At 41.7% G+C, this 16,409-nt stretch overlaps 1 protein-coding gene across 4 annotated transcripts in view; it reads right to left on the reverse strand.

Annotated features, from left to right (window-relative positions):
• Positions 1 to 2,850: 2,850 nt before the first annotated feature.
• Positions 2,851 to 16,409, reverse strand: part of FILIP1 (filamin A interacting protein 1) — a 119,380-nt gene continuing 105,821 nt past the window's right edge. For 2 of the 4 annotated variants that reach the window (XM_084826909.1, XM_084826908.1), the window contains exons 6-7: positions 15,075 to 15,132; positions 2,851 to 5,857 (exon numbers count right to left, since the gene is read on the reverse strand). In XM_084826909.1, the coding sequence (XP_084683035.1) occupies positions 5,817 to 5,857; positions 15,075 to 15,132 (99 nt within the window). In that variant the 3' untranslated portion in view covers positions 2,851 to 5,816. Of the gene's footprint in view, positions 5,858 to 14,908; positions 15,133 to 16,409 lie in introns of all 4 variants that reach the window. The other 2 variants (XM_084826907.1, XM_084826910.1) reach the window with 1 other exon arrangement.

Here is a 16,409-nt window from a genome sequence, read left to right on the forward strand (position 1 = left end):
TGAATGACCCGAGTTTTCTCCATACCATACATAATTCTATACACCACTATCATGTTCCTTCTTGCTTGCCTTTTTTCTAAGCTAAAAAGCCCCTTAAATGTGATGGAAAAACTGAAATGAACATCTGTGTTCGACTGGGAGCTAATTCAATGTGTGTGAGTGTGACAGAGCCATTAATTCATTTTATGGGACTGTAAGTGTAAGTTTAGCACATTGTGATGACATCTAAGCGTAACCATGTTATTTTTTTAAATAAGGAATTTAGTATTTGATTTCTTTTAAAAACCGATTTAAATTTTAAAACCCATTAAAAAAACCATTACTTTTTATTCAACCTGCTTGTCCTACATCAGCTGAAGAGTACAACTTCATCTGTAAACTACCATTTAGATAAAAATGGACAAAGCAGACTGTTGGGATGTTGTCCACCCTTCCTGTTCCCCCTGTCTACAAAAATGAGTATCACAGGAAATAAACTCAGATAACTGAGCAATCTGAAGCAGACAGAAGTGAAGACAATTTATCCTTATGGATGTATCCCCAAGGCAGCTGCTTCACTGGGTATTTTAGCACAACCACTTTAGCAGGCGTGGATAGCATCCTGGGGAAAGGCAGATTCTCTTCCTGGAATTCCTCTTGTAGTGAGCACAGGAAGCCAGCCTCCCATGTGGCTGGCAGAACCCATCCTGGGGTAGTTCATACATAAGTTGCATGAAGCTCCACCTGTACAGAACTCTCTCTTTCCTGCTGAAACACAAGTCAGAATTCTCCAAACTTATTCTGTACCTTTGTTTATGGATCTGCTGTAGCTGATAGTTATCATCAACCAACCAAATAAATAAATGGCTGGTCTCCAGCCATTTTGGGCCTGTGGGCACAGATGGGATTTTGTAAAAGTGTGGTGGACGTGGTTACTGAGGGGGCATGGCCAGTCTCTCTCTCTCTCTCTCTCTCTCTCTCTCTCTCTCTCTCTCACACACACACACACACAGCTTTCAGTCTCAGTTCCTCCAGTTATGGCCAGCAGATTCCATGATAGCTCCTGAAACATCCTGTGAGATCTCATAACCGATGCAAAATCTCGCAAAATCTCACAATTGCTTGTGAGCAACTTTTTTTTTCTTGCTGATTTAAATCAATCCATGCCAAGGACAAGGAAAGAACCCGGACAATTTATTTTGTACATTACCCCCTGTTTATATAGTAGGCATTCACACATACTCCCAATGAATTCAACTGAAAGAGAATTACTACAAGGCTAAACAGTTCAGGCACACTTTACTGGAAATTAGTATTTCATATTGGTGACCTTAGCCTAATTACAGTCTTCAGCTATTTTTGTGTGTCACGCTGCGATCAGATCATTATAAATGGGGGGCTGTTTCCAACATTATAGATATACATCTTCCAAGTTGCATACAGTATGATGCTGGTAAACGTCACTGAACAATGATAAGGCAGGTATCAGTTTCACTGACGACACGTAATCTGAAGACATAACACCCATATTGGTAGTGAAGCAGGCATGCATTGTACATGTTCTTGTTAAAGTGACATTTACATGCGCCTTGGGGCACAGGCACTTCAAGGCAATTTTATATTGGTAAAAAGGAACGTCACTGGTGCTGCTACCTATGGGCTAAGCTGAGACATACAGCCTTTACTCCACATTCTGCCTTTACTGTGCAGGCCAGGAAATAGCGCTGGATTAAGACTGTTGCTAGAATATTCTTTTGGATGACTTGCTCATTTGAGAAAAGTATTATGGGCTTAAAGAAACCCTGTGAACAAAACCAGCTGTTAGATAGCATGGTAATATGAAAGTGTGAACAGAACAGATTAAGAGCTGGCAGACTTCAGGCTTGTGGGATCTGCTTTGCCTTTTTACGAGAAGCCCAAGACTGGAACTGGAACCTGGTGCAAAAGACATATACTCAAACCCCATTCAGACATTATAAAACTGAATAGGATAAACTCGTGAGGAGAGGGAGCACTTCAGCCCACCCCTACCCCTTGTTATATTTCATTGCCCTCTACTCATGGAGGGCAAAAGTCTGGAGAACCTCCTGTACTGTATCTGTGGAGGCTCTCCACGCAATCCAGACCACTGCAAAATGAGTGTTCTGGATCCCATGGAGAGCCTCCACAGATACAGAAGGCTCTTTTCTTCACAAAGCGCCCTCCATGCGTGGGAAGCGACCAATACAATGACAGAGGGTGTGGGGCTAGCACACTCCCTCTCCTCATGTGTTGATTATACCCGGTATCTGAACTCCTGAATAGGGCTTTAGTATACAGCTAAAGAATTCTTAGCCTAGGAATTTGTTTTGAGTACCACAAGATTCCGGCTGAATATCAGGAAAAACTTCCCGACTGTTAGAGCAATATGACAATGGAACCAATTACCCAGGGAAATGCTGGGCTCTCCCACACTGGAGGCGTTCAAGATGAGGCTGGACAGCCATCTGTCGGGGATGCTTTGACTTAGATTCCTGCATTGAGTAGGGGGTTGGACTCAGTGGTTGTATAGGCCCCTTCCAACCCTACTATGATTCTGTGATTCCATGAAATGAATAAAGCTCGCACTCCTCCCACATAAAAAATCCACTCCTGGTTACCCTAAGCGTTCTTCATTTCAGTAGTATAATTTGGTGTGTTTGTGTGGGAGGTCATTTTGTTGCTGTTATTGTTATTACACAACTGGGAGTCAGACGTCTTTGCCAATCCATTGTAATCCATTTGCAAATCACCCAGTAGATCCGCATCTACTTCCTGCCCACCCGTGAAGTAGAGTAGCTATTGCTGCAGAAATGAAACAGGATTGCTGGAACACAAGTGAGGACACACACAACCAAGTTTATGTTTTTAATGTTCATGATTTTAAAAGTAACAGGAAATTACAAACAGCTCTATGTGCAAGCCTGATATAAATCAAAACACTGTCGTCTTCTGAAATCTCCACAAAACCTGGAGTAGGAATTTCAAGGCAGACAAGTTGGGTTTCTTCTCACTGGTTGAATTCTATGACAAATTTGTCTGATATCCTTACAGCCTGATCTTATCCATGTTTACTGGGAAAGAAGTCCCCTTAATTTCATTGGAATTTACATCCACATATGCAGCCAATGGACCACTCCACATATTAAATTAAAAACACACACAAACATAGGTCTATACACCTAAAAATGTAAAGTGTTGATCAACAAAGTCACATATCATACAGGTACACTCAAGCAGAGAACTATGACTGGTTACAACTCCTTGTCGAGTGTACAGTTAGTGGCAAACCCAGGTTTGCTGCTGTGTAATGTGTAAAATAGCCCTTAGGTTATTTTCATTTGGGTAATTTGCAGAAAACTGCTGTTGATGTACTTTTTACCACAATTTCATTCCTTAGATGTTCTAAGGTACTAATCCTCTCACCACCACCCCGCCTGCCCCCATTTTCTGCCTACATGCCTTTTCTCCATGTTTTCTCCTTTTTTTTGCTCACCCTGACAACCCTTCCTTCTTTTCAATATTTTATTAACAATTCTTCACAACAAATGTTCCCCCCAAACCCTTTTCTATGCTGTCTTCATAGTTTCTGTTCTACGCTGTCAATAGTTGACCTTTCCCTACCCACATTCACAGTCAAAAATCCTGTCATTCCATTTCACCTATTTCCTCTCTGTTACTGACACAATGTCAGGCTCTCCCCAATGGCAGGTACCAATTAGCATGGGAGCGGCTGATGAGTCAAGAATATGGACTAAACCAACTACACTCTTTGGAGTAGCAATGATCAGCACATGATGAGGTACATTGCCCCTTTTTGTGAGCACCAGATGCATTGACTCAGTGCATCTTACACTAGCCAAGCATTTCTATCTGTACACTATTCTAAAGTCCCTAAATTATAAGACTTCTGTGTTCTGCACAGTGTGGGTGCAAAATGTTAAACTGCTACTACCCACCAGTTCAGGTTTTTTTTTCCTATTAACACTTCCCTTATTACAGCTATGTGCAATTCAAATATATATATATACATACAGCATTCTAGAATGTAAATGTGGGGACAATTTGAAACCAAAACAATTTTTGAAAGTAGTTTAACGATGTAGGGATTACATCTCATTGAAAAGGCATTTTTAAAAAATGAATTCATTTTTATTCAAAATGCAGCTGCCAAAGGATTCCCAGAATGCTTCGCCAGTGCTGTTGACTCAGTAATGATGCTAATTTTGCAATCCTTCTAGAATATATAGCGCTGAGGTACAGAGGAGCAAGGCTGCCATTTCTAGTGTACAGATTCTTCACAAACACACTCGCATGAAATCTCATAAGTGGTAAATAAAATGTGTAGTAAAACAAAGCCCAGACGGATTAAAACATGGCATAAATAAGTCTGAAAGTTCAGCAGATTCCACCACCCCCCTTTTGTCACACCGAGAATTTCTGCATTAACGTCAGCATGCTTTGAATGACGGCACAGAAATACAGCTGGAGTCCCGAGGGCTGGGCGTGCTTTTCAGGCACATTCTTTTCACTGCAGCCCTGCATTCCCTCTCCCAAAGCAGCATGCAGTGCAGCAGGAAGGGATGAAGTGGAAAATGACAGAACACTTGTGCATATGCAGAAACAATTTAGGTGCCTGCATAGGGCCCTTTGGATCCTGGTCACTATCACCAAAATGGATAGTTTATTTTCAGTCTGAAATCTCTACCCTAGACAAACAAGGGTAGTTTTGCATGTCCCCAAATTGTGTGCAGCTAACTCAGAGTATATCATAGCAACCATAGCCGTGAAGCAGTTGGCTGATCATTTGCAGCCTAAACTTATGCAGACTTAAACATGCCTAAGACCAGCAAAATCAACAGGTTTAGGTGCAGCAAACCGCACAGGACTGAACTGTTAATCTCTCAACCATATCAGTATTTAGCTCACAAGGATCCAAGCATAAAATCCTCAGCCAATATGATCTGGTACTAAGGTCAGCTTCAATGTGAACAGCCTTTTCTAATACTAGGGTTACAACCGGGACACCAGATTACTGTTGCACACTTGTGAAAATTTATTTGTTACAGTGTGATAAAAAAGGAACCTTTTGGTACAGGTATATGTAAAAGCACACATTATATGAGCACAGCTGACCAGACATCAGCATACAACAATTAAAAACAATTTCTAAATCTAATACAGTTTCAAGGTTTTGGTTTGTTGGTATTCAGTTTTATATTAAACCACAGCGCAGTGCAAAAAAACCCTATAATACTATCCTCACAAAGCAGTCTTCAGAGCAATTAATCTCACAGTCACATTATGGCTGGGAAAATCGGTGGCAAGTTTTCTTTAAAAGGTGCTGTTATTGAGGTCAAGTCAACATCTTTATAAATTCCAATAGAAAATATACAAACTGGCACTTTCCAATTTTGACAGTGTATTCTACAAATGAATGTGCCATGGATAACATCAGTCAGAAAGTTTGGCAAAAAAGTCCTGCGTTACGAAATGTATTATAAAATAAATTATGTAGGAAACACCAAACAAAAATCAAACATGTGCCAAAGGCTTTGCAAAATTAGAGTAAAATTGGCACAGAAGATGCGGTTCCCCCTTTCCATCTAGTTTCAAAAAATCAGCAAACACATCGTTTCTTTTTTTAAAAAAAAATCTGCACAAAAAACCCTCTAGATTCCAATGAAAGCAGTAAAATACTTCCATACGTGATCAGTAGCATGGAAGATCACAGTGACGGCGGTGGAGTTTCAGCAGTGATCCAACCAAGTGGTGTGGAGAAGGAGTGCATACTTGTAGTATGGAGTTGGCACGGTGTCTCATCTTGAGTTCATGCGTAACTGATGAATGACGATGCTCTCTAAAGGAAAAAGAAACATAGCAAAGCAATGACTGTTACCATGGGGAAACATGAAATGCTATGAGGACCCATACTGTTAATTCTTTAATCCCATGAGTAGCCTTGCTACATTCAGAAACCTCAAAGTGCCACTTCAAACACTTCAAGTAAGGCAGAGCAGAATTACCCATATCAAGATAGCTACAGGAGAGATTAGAGCCTGGAGTATTACTGAGGACATTCTATCCCCATCTTCAGACATCACATCATATATAAACAGAGATGGCGTAACCCACTCATGTGCAGAGAATTTTGATAGCGCACAGAAGAGCCCTGTTTATCCCCTTCCACCACCTAAGCACACAACGGCGAGGGGGCCATTAGAATGAATGGGAGATCCATGCGTGCCTCCTATATCCCTAGCCAGCCCTGCCCTCTACTCTATGCAGGTAACTCATGCTTGTAAGCAAGTTGTACTGGGCAGAGAGACCTCCCTTTCCCCCAGTGCCCTCCTCCTGCTTACGTACACATAGACAATGGAGGAGGGAAGAACAAGTACTGAGTCCTATTGGGATCCTCCACTCATAGGGCAATGCACCCACAGTAAACAGGATGCCTTGAGTTCTCAAGATAAATATTATATAAGTATAATACATTAAATGTCATATCTTATTTCCATGCAAATTTCGTTTAAATATCTAATACATTTTTTCTCATAGTAAAATGAAATAATTTCTGTTATGGACTCTTGAAAAGAGATATAATTTAAGACATTAAATTGTCTTTGACATTCATTCTCCATTGCTTTCAACTCAAAATGTCAATTATGGCCAGACTGCACATTCAACATCTGCTCTTTATCAGGAATCCTCTTCTGCCACCAATGACAAGCTAGTACTAACTTTGCAGCTGTAACCATAGAAATTAACAACTCTTCCTTTTCTTTAGGAACTGCATGTTGCAAAGAGAATAAGGGAGCAATCCTGTATTACGACAGTTGGCAGCCTCCAAATTTGGGAGCCTGCAGGGTAAGCAGTGCAGGGTGGCTGGAGAATGGAGGGGATCCTCACCTCCATGCCCTGTCTGCCGCGCAGTTTTGGCTAGCTGGCCAATTTCAGCTGCCCAGCCGTGGCTTTGGGGAGGAGGAGGGAAGGAGGTCACGCAGTGCATAGGAGGCTGCGTAAAGCAGCTTCCACAGTCTCCTCCCTTCCCGCCCCAGGACCACCCCCTTTTGCCATCTCCGTGTTTCATTTCTAAGCACAGAAATGTTTCCAATGCAGAGAAAATCATGCCAGCTAGGAGGAGGAGAGGGCAGAGAGCATGGTTTTGGGGAACCGCATTCAGAGCCCTGGCTCTGACCTCATTTTCTGGAAACCCCAAAATTCTATAGCCCTCTAGACTGTGTATAGTGGCCACAGGCTTGCTCCCTAAAATAAATATTATTGTATGTAAAATTAGTTCCTTTAGCATTTTGTTTACCACATCCATTATTTTTCCTCAATATTCTTTTACTGCGTGAGACAACCTCACAAGTACTGTAAAAAACAGCAACCCAACAACAACAAAACCTCCTTTAAATATTTCCAGCACTTGTTTTATCTTATTTGGAATTGTATACTATTTAGTATATATTTACATGGGGTTGGATCCAGACAAAGTTAGCTGTAGTTAGGTCTCACTGAGATTAATGTGGAATTTAGTCATGACTAACTTGTCCCATTGATTTCAGTGGGAACTGAGGGGAACTAATTTACAGTGCAATCCTGTACATATATCTAATTCAGAAGTAAGTCCCATAAAGTTCAATGGGATATTTATTATTATTATTATTATTAATTACATTTCTATACCACCCCATAGCCGAAGCTCTCTGGGCTGTTTAAGAAGTTAAAACATTAAAATACAATATACAAAGTTTAAAAGCAATTTACATAAAAGTACACGGACAATATACACAAACAACATATAACTAAAAACAACTTACTCCAAAGTAAGTGGGTATAAAATTGCAATTAAGTCTGGATCCATCCCATATAGCTTTCTTTAAATACTGAATAGAAAGCAGTTTGTAGTACTAATGGACTATATCCAAAGGTGTCCATCCTCCCGTGGATTGGACACATAACACTGCTCCACCCTCCCAAATCTGTTCCAGAGGGTTGGGGAATCCTCCAGAACAGATCTGGGTGGTGTGGAGGGGGGCAGGGTGTAAAAGGGAGGAGTGAGAGGGGAAGTCCATTTACGAGACGCTGCCTAAATGTAAGGTTTTCCTAGCTCTGTATGTACGAGACAATTTAGCTTTATCATTATACTTCACAGTTTTGACAAATCAGAATCATATTTTCAAAGTCATTTAGGTGTCTTGATGGTAAATTTCTTTCTACAGAACATTTTTAAAGCTTCTAATTCAAATATATTAGCCACATATATATTCACAGTGGAGGCATCTCTCCTTCCATCTGTAAGTATATTCATCATCTTGAATATGGGTGCATAGAAGATTGTAATAGGCATTGAAGAAATGTACTGCTTCAAAATGATGAATAAGCAAGATACCAACATATTTCAAGTTATACGTATTCCTCCACAGATAAATATTTAGTACCACATGTAGCTACACGTTAAATATATTCAGACAGGCATAGGGAGTTGCAGTCCTAAGCACACTTCCTAGGGAAGAAAGCCTCATTAAACAGAGGATACCTCTGAAGAAACATGCATAAGACTGGGTTGTGAAATCAAAGTTCTCCAGGAATGTAAAGCATCCAAGCTTCAAAAAGTCTGACTATTTCTCCTTTACAAGTAGTTACATTGGTACTAAATATTCCCCTGAACAATGGCCCTTTAACCTGAAATACAATGGGAGCTGTGTATAGAGATGAACCAATATTCCCCATTCTTTTTAAGTTATTGTTTATGATTGATTTTATTATGCTCCACCTCTCTTCCAGTTTAATATGGATAATTCCTAAAATTAATTTTGGACTTTACAAATGTACAGGAGTTTGGCATATTTCCCCATTTTTACTAGGTTATCTAAATCCCTGTGTGTGCATTGGCTAAATCAGAGCTGAAGGAGAAGAAAGAAATCCTGATTAGATCACATTTTAAAACCTAGCTACTATAGAAAATTACCACTAGATGGCACTACTCGAATTTGTCTCAGTCATTCTCTAATAAACTTACTTGGAAATATGATCCACTCAAATTCATGGAGAAAGGGAAACCTGTGGTTGTGTATATATCTGTAGCTATATCTCTTTGATAAAATAGCATGCCCTTGGTACATGACCGGTATCCAAATACCAAATAGCATAAATCACAACCCTGATCATCATAAATCATACCGAACAGCTTGTATAAAGTCTAAGTATGATCAAGTTGACTGAATTATATTTCAATATTTTAAAATTAATTTTCTCTTTACAATTTAAATTATTTTGTGCATGTCTCATGGAGTGATTTCGTAGAACCCTGTGACAAACACACACAAACACATGACATTCTGCGCTGCCACATCTATGTTTGAAATAACTTTCAAAAACTTATCTTACAAGAGCCTTAGGGAGCAATCCTATGGCCGCTAGTCAGCGCTAGACAGCCACAGGATATCTGGTTTTCTAGGAACTGACCTTCCCCCTCTCCCGCGCTGCCTTGCAGGCCGCACAGAAGAGCCCCAGGCTCCGCGTCTGCAAGAGGAGTGCGGAGCGGCCAAAATGGAGCGTTCTGGGGAGCGTTCCGGGGGGGGGGGAGGGCGTGGGGGGGGCGGAAATGCTGGTACGACACATCCTGTGTGTCGTCCAGCAGCCTCCTCTCCCGCTCAGCTGTCTAGCCAAAAATGCAGGCAGGAGAAGCGTGGAGGGAACAATCCCCTCTGTGCTACTCCTGCCCTGTATTGGATAGGCGGTTGCCTCTGAGTTCAGACACAACTGCCTATCTGCATAGGATTGCGCCCTTATGCATAGGAGTATATCATTTTGTATGTCTCCTACACAATGCAAATTAATTAAACCCAAATGCACTCTTGCTTGGCTTAGTACTTTTAAGGTGCAATCCTTTGCATGCTTAGACAAAAAAAGTCCTACAACTCCCAGCATTCCCCAGCCAGCAGTGCTGGCTGGGGGAATGCCGGGAGGTGTGGGGCATTTTTCTGTCTAAGCATGCATAGGATTGTGCCCTCAGTTCATTGTTCCTAGTAAAAGTAGTCAACCTCTCTCTCTCTCTCTTTCTCCCCACTTAAACACATGGGCGCACATACACACACAAGTTGAACACAGAACATAATAAGATAGTTTTAAAATGAAATCAACTTTTATAATTGGAAAATATTAGCTCAAGTTCTTATAAAAGCTTAGTCAAGATGAAGGGATTATGCTGATTCAGGAAAGAAAAACATGACCTTCATGAAAATAAGCCCCCAAAGATGATCTCACTGCCAACAAATGAGTTTCAATCAAGCTCAGAAATATCAGCAGCTGATATGCAATAGAAGCATGTCAGAAGTCTTTAAAAGCACTCTTACTGTAACAGCTTGTGCTATACGCCAGTTAAAACATAGGAGTGTGTTAGCGTACAGTGTTTTACTATGCAAGTGTGATGTCCTTACATTGTAATCAACATGACCCCAGACCCATATTAATCTTGAGAGGATACCTAAGCAGGTAAGCATTATATTTAGTCCATCCTTGACAGCCATCTTGAGAACTTCATGTTACTTTACTCCCGGTGCATTATATTAAACAGCAGCAGCAGCAATGATGGCCCAAGCAACTGCGGCAACAGAATGTTAGGAATTCATGAGTCATTAGATGAATCACATCAGTGGATAGTGCACAGAGCCCAGATTCCCATTTCTAGCAGGTTTTTGCTCAGGTGACACTTGAACATGAGGGCCAGTTCATGTAATCCTGAAAGTTGGCAAAATATGTACTGGTTGGGCCGTCGAGTAAAACAGTCTGTGACGGCATGCTTAGTTCCCCTTTCCCTCATGTGGGGAAACCTTACTCTAAATTAAATCATGCAATCCTTCCCCCTTGAAGCAGCGGAATAGTTTTCTTCTATCTGCAATCAGTGACTAGAGGTGGTTAGTGATGTGTGAGGGTTGGATCAGAGCCCAGAGAGCCCCAAAGCAGTTCAGATTCTGAGGAAGAGATAGAAACCATGGGAGAGGAACCCTCACGCTGTTCAGAGGCGCAGCCCCTCCCGGTACACATTCCTGAGAGTGATAGTGACCCTGGCAGGGAGAGGGAGACGCAACAGCAGTTTCTGGGCGCTAGGCGCCGGCGCAGCGTCAAGCGGTAGATGGCGGGCGCTGAGAGGAGGTGCTCAGCCCGCTTGGCGCAGCAGCAACAGCGGCACCTCGATGCCCCATGGGAAAGGGGTGGACTCTCTCCTCCTAGCCCATAAGTTCAGAGGTTTCCTGCCTGACCCTCCAAACAGAGATCAACTGATTCCTAAGGCTAGAACCCCCAAGTAGGCAGCTCTCTTAAGTCTCACTCGTAGGAGCAAGCAATCAGCATCTGTAAGTGTCATTAGGCTGAATGGGAATAAAGCCTTGGAAAAGAGCCCTATTGTCTGCGTGTTGATTCTGGCTACCTGAGGATTTCAGAAGGCAGCAGGGGTGACCTCCTGACATGATGCCACCGTAAAATGGTGTCCAACTTCTCAACATCAAATTGCCCATCTACAAACAAGGCATGATCTGGTGCATTATAATCATTGCCCCTCTCTATAAAAAGCTGGTTCCCACATTCTGTCACAGTATGATGGACGGACAGAACTGAGGGTGGAGCTACACACAGACAGAACGTCCTTGACTCTCAAATGGATGGACCCACTAGATGAAAGGAACGCAGTCAGCCACTCTCTCAATAGTGTCCTGAACGGACTCCTTTCGTTTGTCCCATGTAAGTGAATGGCTGCCATTCACTCCTATGGACAAAGTAAAGCACTGCACTTGCAGACTGTTGTAGGAAGGAGGGTGAAACCCACCTTCCACCCTGGCAGTTGGGTGGCCAGGTCATTACTGAATGAGTCCCTCATGGGATGTAATGAGGGTGGGATATGCACTCCACTCCGCTTTGGCGTTGTTGCAGTATACAAGCCACACACACCTCTCCCATGGCGGGCATTTTGGTAATCATATATGTAAAATCCAGTTCTTGGATTCCATCTTTCTGACATGGCCCAGAAACGAAAAATGGAAAGAGGAAACGGAGACAGAAGTGAACTCTCCTGCCACCTACCAGGGAAAGATTGCATAGATCAGGTGTGCACACAAGTCACTCCTCTCATTTGTCCCATTTTATTTATGTTATTACATTATTTATTACGTTAAGAGAGTCAACATAAAGCAACATTCTCTCGTCTCCTTTCCATACAGAAGCATTAGCCTTCTCCGCTGAAGACAGAGAGTAGCAGCTCTTGCCATTGCTAATTCTAGCACAGCCTTACCACAAAAGGAGCAACGAGGAAGCATTGTGAAGCTAGGTGTTGTGTGCACGTTGAGTGTGTATGTGAGAGAAAGAGAGTGAACACACTGGAGTAGCTGAAGGTGTTCCTAGGAGAGAGAAAAGGAACAGGGGAGCTAAGTGAAGGAAATGAGTTACAGTGTACAATATGGCTGGAGAAAACCAAGACTCAGAAAAATTAATACAACATTTATTAACCTGATTCTGGCACACACAGTGGTGGATTAATTGTTCCTCTAAACACTCTCTAGGGCTGTGCAACTTTTCCCTTACTGCTACTGTGGCACTCGCTTAATTTCTGGATTAAAAAGAACATGCTTGTTCTAGCAAGTTTTACAAATTTATATCAAGTCAATTTCCAAATCAGTGTTAAATTGGACTCTTACACTTTTTACCTCTATAAACAATTATTCACAACTACAGAACTTCAAGCATTCAGTATGAATCAAACTTTGAGCTTCACATGAACATTTTGGAACTTTTGCTAAAACAGCTGTGAAATACCTAGAAATACGGCATAATTTAGTTGTCCATCAATGCCAAAATAAAGCAAGGGGAATCAAAATGAAACATTACTGGAATCAAATGACTCCAGTGAAGAATACTTGTCCTGGCTACTGTTGACTGCCAGTTCCCTACAAAAGCTTCCATGCATGGTTATACCATTAGAAATGGAGGTCCTCTCCACCGGTAGCTGCTATAAATCTGATGTGATAACACAAGGGTTGTATCCAATATTAGTCTAATGTAAGTCCCATTCATTTCAATGGGTCTACTCTATAATGGACTAACATTGGATACAACCCCAAGTGTTTTAATTTATTACTTCCAGTTGAATTATAGCTAGCCCACTCAGGTAAACAGAAATGTCAAAAGAGTCCTGTGGCACCTTAAAGACCCACACCTGTATCGTGGCACAAGCTTTTGTGGCCTGGAGCACAATCGAACGATCAGGGCTCTCACCCACAAAAGCTTATGCCAGGTTAAAGGGGCCATACAACTTTTTGTTGTTTTTTGCTGCAACAAACCAACACAGCTACCCATCTGGAATTTGAAATATTAATGAAACACTTCAGCCCAGAAACACTGTAGTGAAGAAGAAAAACTGCCTCTCTTCCACTAGACTTTCTGTTATAATATTGTGGCTTTTACAAGAGTGGCAGACTAGGGTATCATTTTTGGCATAATTTCGCCTACAATTTATTCATTCATTCACACTTTACTTACAACTATTGATGGATGCTTGTCTTCCTTTTATGGGCTGTTCCCTCCCACTATTTCTAAACTACCAAATCTCTTTGTTGCACAGATTTCCAGTATATCCTCCTAATGGATAAATCCATTCACTCTGCTTTAGCCACTTCACTTTTTATTGTCACTAGTTGCATACATGTTCTTATTGCTACTGTGCATGATTTCTCTTTGCTCTAGATGGGGGTTATTAAGGAATTTGAGGCCGAATTTTCATGGGTCATTCGACTAGATCATTAGAAAAGGAAAAAAAAGTACACTCTACATAGATTTTGCATGTCACGTCACTCCTGCAAGAGGTAGGCATTTTTGTTCTAGTCGTGCACTTCTGTGGAAGCTTCCTTCAGTGGAAATGCTCACAACAGCTGTGGTTCTATTAGACAAACATTGTTATAATGGTAGTCAATCAATCATATGCACACCAATTCCCATTCTTAAAACATGCTTTCAAAATTAAATGGAAGGTACTTCAAGGAGTCCAATAACAGGCAGAAGACACAACATTTAGTTGATGATAACCCTAGACCCAGGCCTTGATTTGAGACAGACATATGCGATCTTGAGTAACACGCATATTCCAAATACATTGTTTTTAATAGCATCTACTTGTAAGTAGGATCTGCCAGCAGGACTTCTCACCACCCAACCACTCTGTTTGTATTAGGATCTTGCCAAGACCAAATGGTGCAAAGCATAATATAATGTTGATTGTTTACTGCAGATCTGATCCATAGCTCACTGATATGGATGAGTACCTTTCAAACTGATTTTAGTGAGCCTTCAGTCCAATCTTACTTGAGGGGGAAGAAAAGATCTGCCATATCAGAAGTCTCTCAGTTCTCTGATGGTCCACAAAATATCTACCTGAGTACTGTTTAGAGAGCTGTTTCCATATTAGCAGTTCCTATCTCATAAACATCAGAATTAGATGAACGGACTGAGCACCTTCTGAAATGAGCTCACCTCATTTGGTGCTCACCTCCCAGACTTCTCTGGCAAACTACTGATTTAGTTGCCTCAGAAGCAAGGTCAAAAATGATCACGTGCAGCAAAGAAAATGGTGCATAAGATTTTAAGAAAAATGGAGCAGGGAGAGTCATTGTTGGGGGGGGGGAGTCAACCTCAACAGCAGCCCCATTTTAGAAGTTGCCGAACTAGGCCTATTTTTAATGAGACTTTAACCCAACAAAGAGGGAGAAAGATAGTATGGTTACATTTGGTAGGTAAAAACATGCATATTTTAGTAGAGGTGACAGCTTCAGCAGACTTCATTAGTATGTGCAAATACTAACAACTAAACAGACAGGGGGGGGCTTATTTCCATGGTAGCAGTAAGACCTGCACAACATACCCCCTTAGTCACTGCCTTCAGCCCTTCCCCCCAGCAAGGGAGGTAGAGCTACTGGCTGGAGACTTCTTCAGTTCTATTTTCATAGACTGAGTCTCGGCACGAGGCTCGAATTTGGTCTGATTTCCTGATCCTGGGGCTGTCACTACTGGCTTCCCGGCTTTCATACCTTTAGACACAGGGATTCGAGTGGGTGTAGGTCTCTGGGATGACCCATCCTGTCCTGTCTGCAAGACAAAGAAAGAGGGGGGGATGACAATGCAATGCATTTTATTTATTATTTATTTGACATATTTATGAATCGCCCCTCCACCTACTAAGCACTCAAGGGGATATATATTTTCAAATAAAATAAGAATAAAAACAAAATAAAATTCACCTATTGCGAAAACGAGAATAAACACAAAGGCAAAAGCATTCAATACAGTATTGCCAGCAAGTCTTTGAAGTAGGAGAGTTAAGGCCATCTGAGGGCAAGGAGAGCAGAGCTGCAAGAACACAACTCGTCGCTTTGCAATGGTCTATCAACACATGCAGAGAAGGGGAATCTCAGTCATTAGCCCTGCCCCCAATATCTGTGCACCCACCGCTGAACTCCAGGCATTGTGCACCATGCAAGAATGGGCTCTATGCATATCAGATGGCATATATGCATTCACAGTCAGGAATCCTGGCAGTGCCAAGGTTTCAAACTGCATTCAAGTAGAGCCTGTTCTCACATTCTGCCCTATGCGCAGAGGTCAGTGGCGGGGCCAGCAGGCACATCACGGTCAGGAGCCAGGCCAGCAGCTATGATCCCACTCCTCTCTGCATGTTGATTAAATGCATGGACCAAAGCGTGAGAAGATGCCTGTAGTGACTATTCTCAAGAATTTGGGAATTCTTACTACTAACTACTTTGTTTTTGAAGGATAAACAAAATCCAGCAAGAATTCCATTCTGTCGCTTTTGTTCATTTAGGGCAGAGGTGGGTAACCTGTGGAAGTCCAGCTGTTGTTGGACTACAACTCCCATCATCACTGGCCATACTGGTTGAGGCTGTTTCACTCCAACAACTTCTGGTGGGACACAGTTCCCCACCCCGATTTGGTCTATCTACACTGCAAACATATCAGTTTTAGGCCACTTTAACTGATCCTGCTTTGCCTAAAGAATCCTGGGGATAGTAGCTTGGTGAGAAGTTGAGAATCTTCTGTTAGAGATCTCTCACTTTAGGACTACAACTCCCAGGATTCCACAGGAAAAGTGAATTACTGATGCACCCACTTGATGTCTGTAGCGTGGACATGCCGTTGTACACTTATACTTATAAGGAATGCAAGGTGGAAAAAGAAAAAAGGAAACAGCTGATGTTCCAAATCTCCACAGCCCACCCAGTACAGATGGTTTGCAACAATCTGCACACACATTAACACATTTAAAGAAGGACAAGTATAAGAAACTGCCCTTTGTCATTTAAATTAATTATCTAGGGTTTCTGTAAAACATGTACATATGATTATGA

This window comes from Heloderma suspectum, chromosome 1 (genome assembly GCF_057233095.1).
Source record: "Heloderma suspectum isolate Gila_16-S chromosome 1, 16-S_ref, whole genome shotgun sequence".
In the NCBI taxonomy this organism is placed as follows: domain Eukaryota; kingdom Metazoa; phylum Chordata; class Lepidosauria; order Squamata; family Helodermatidae; genus Heloderma; species Heloderma suspectum.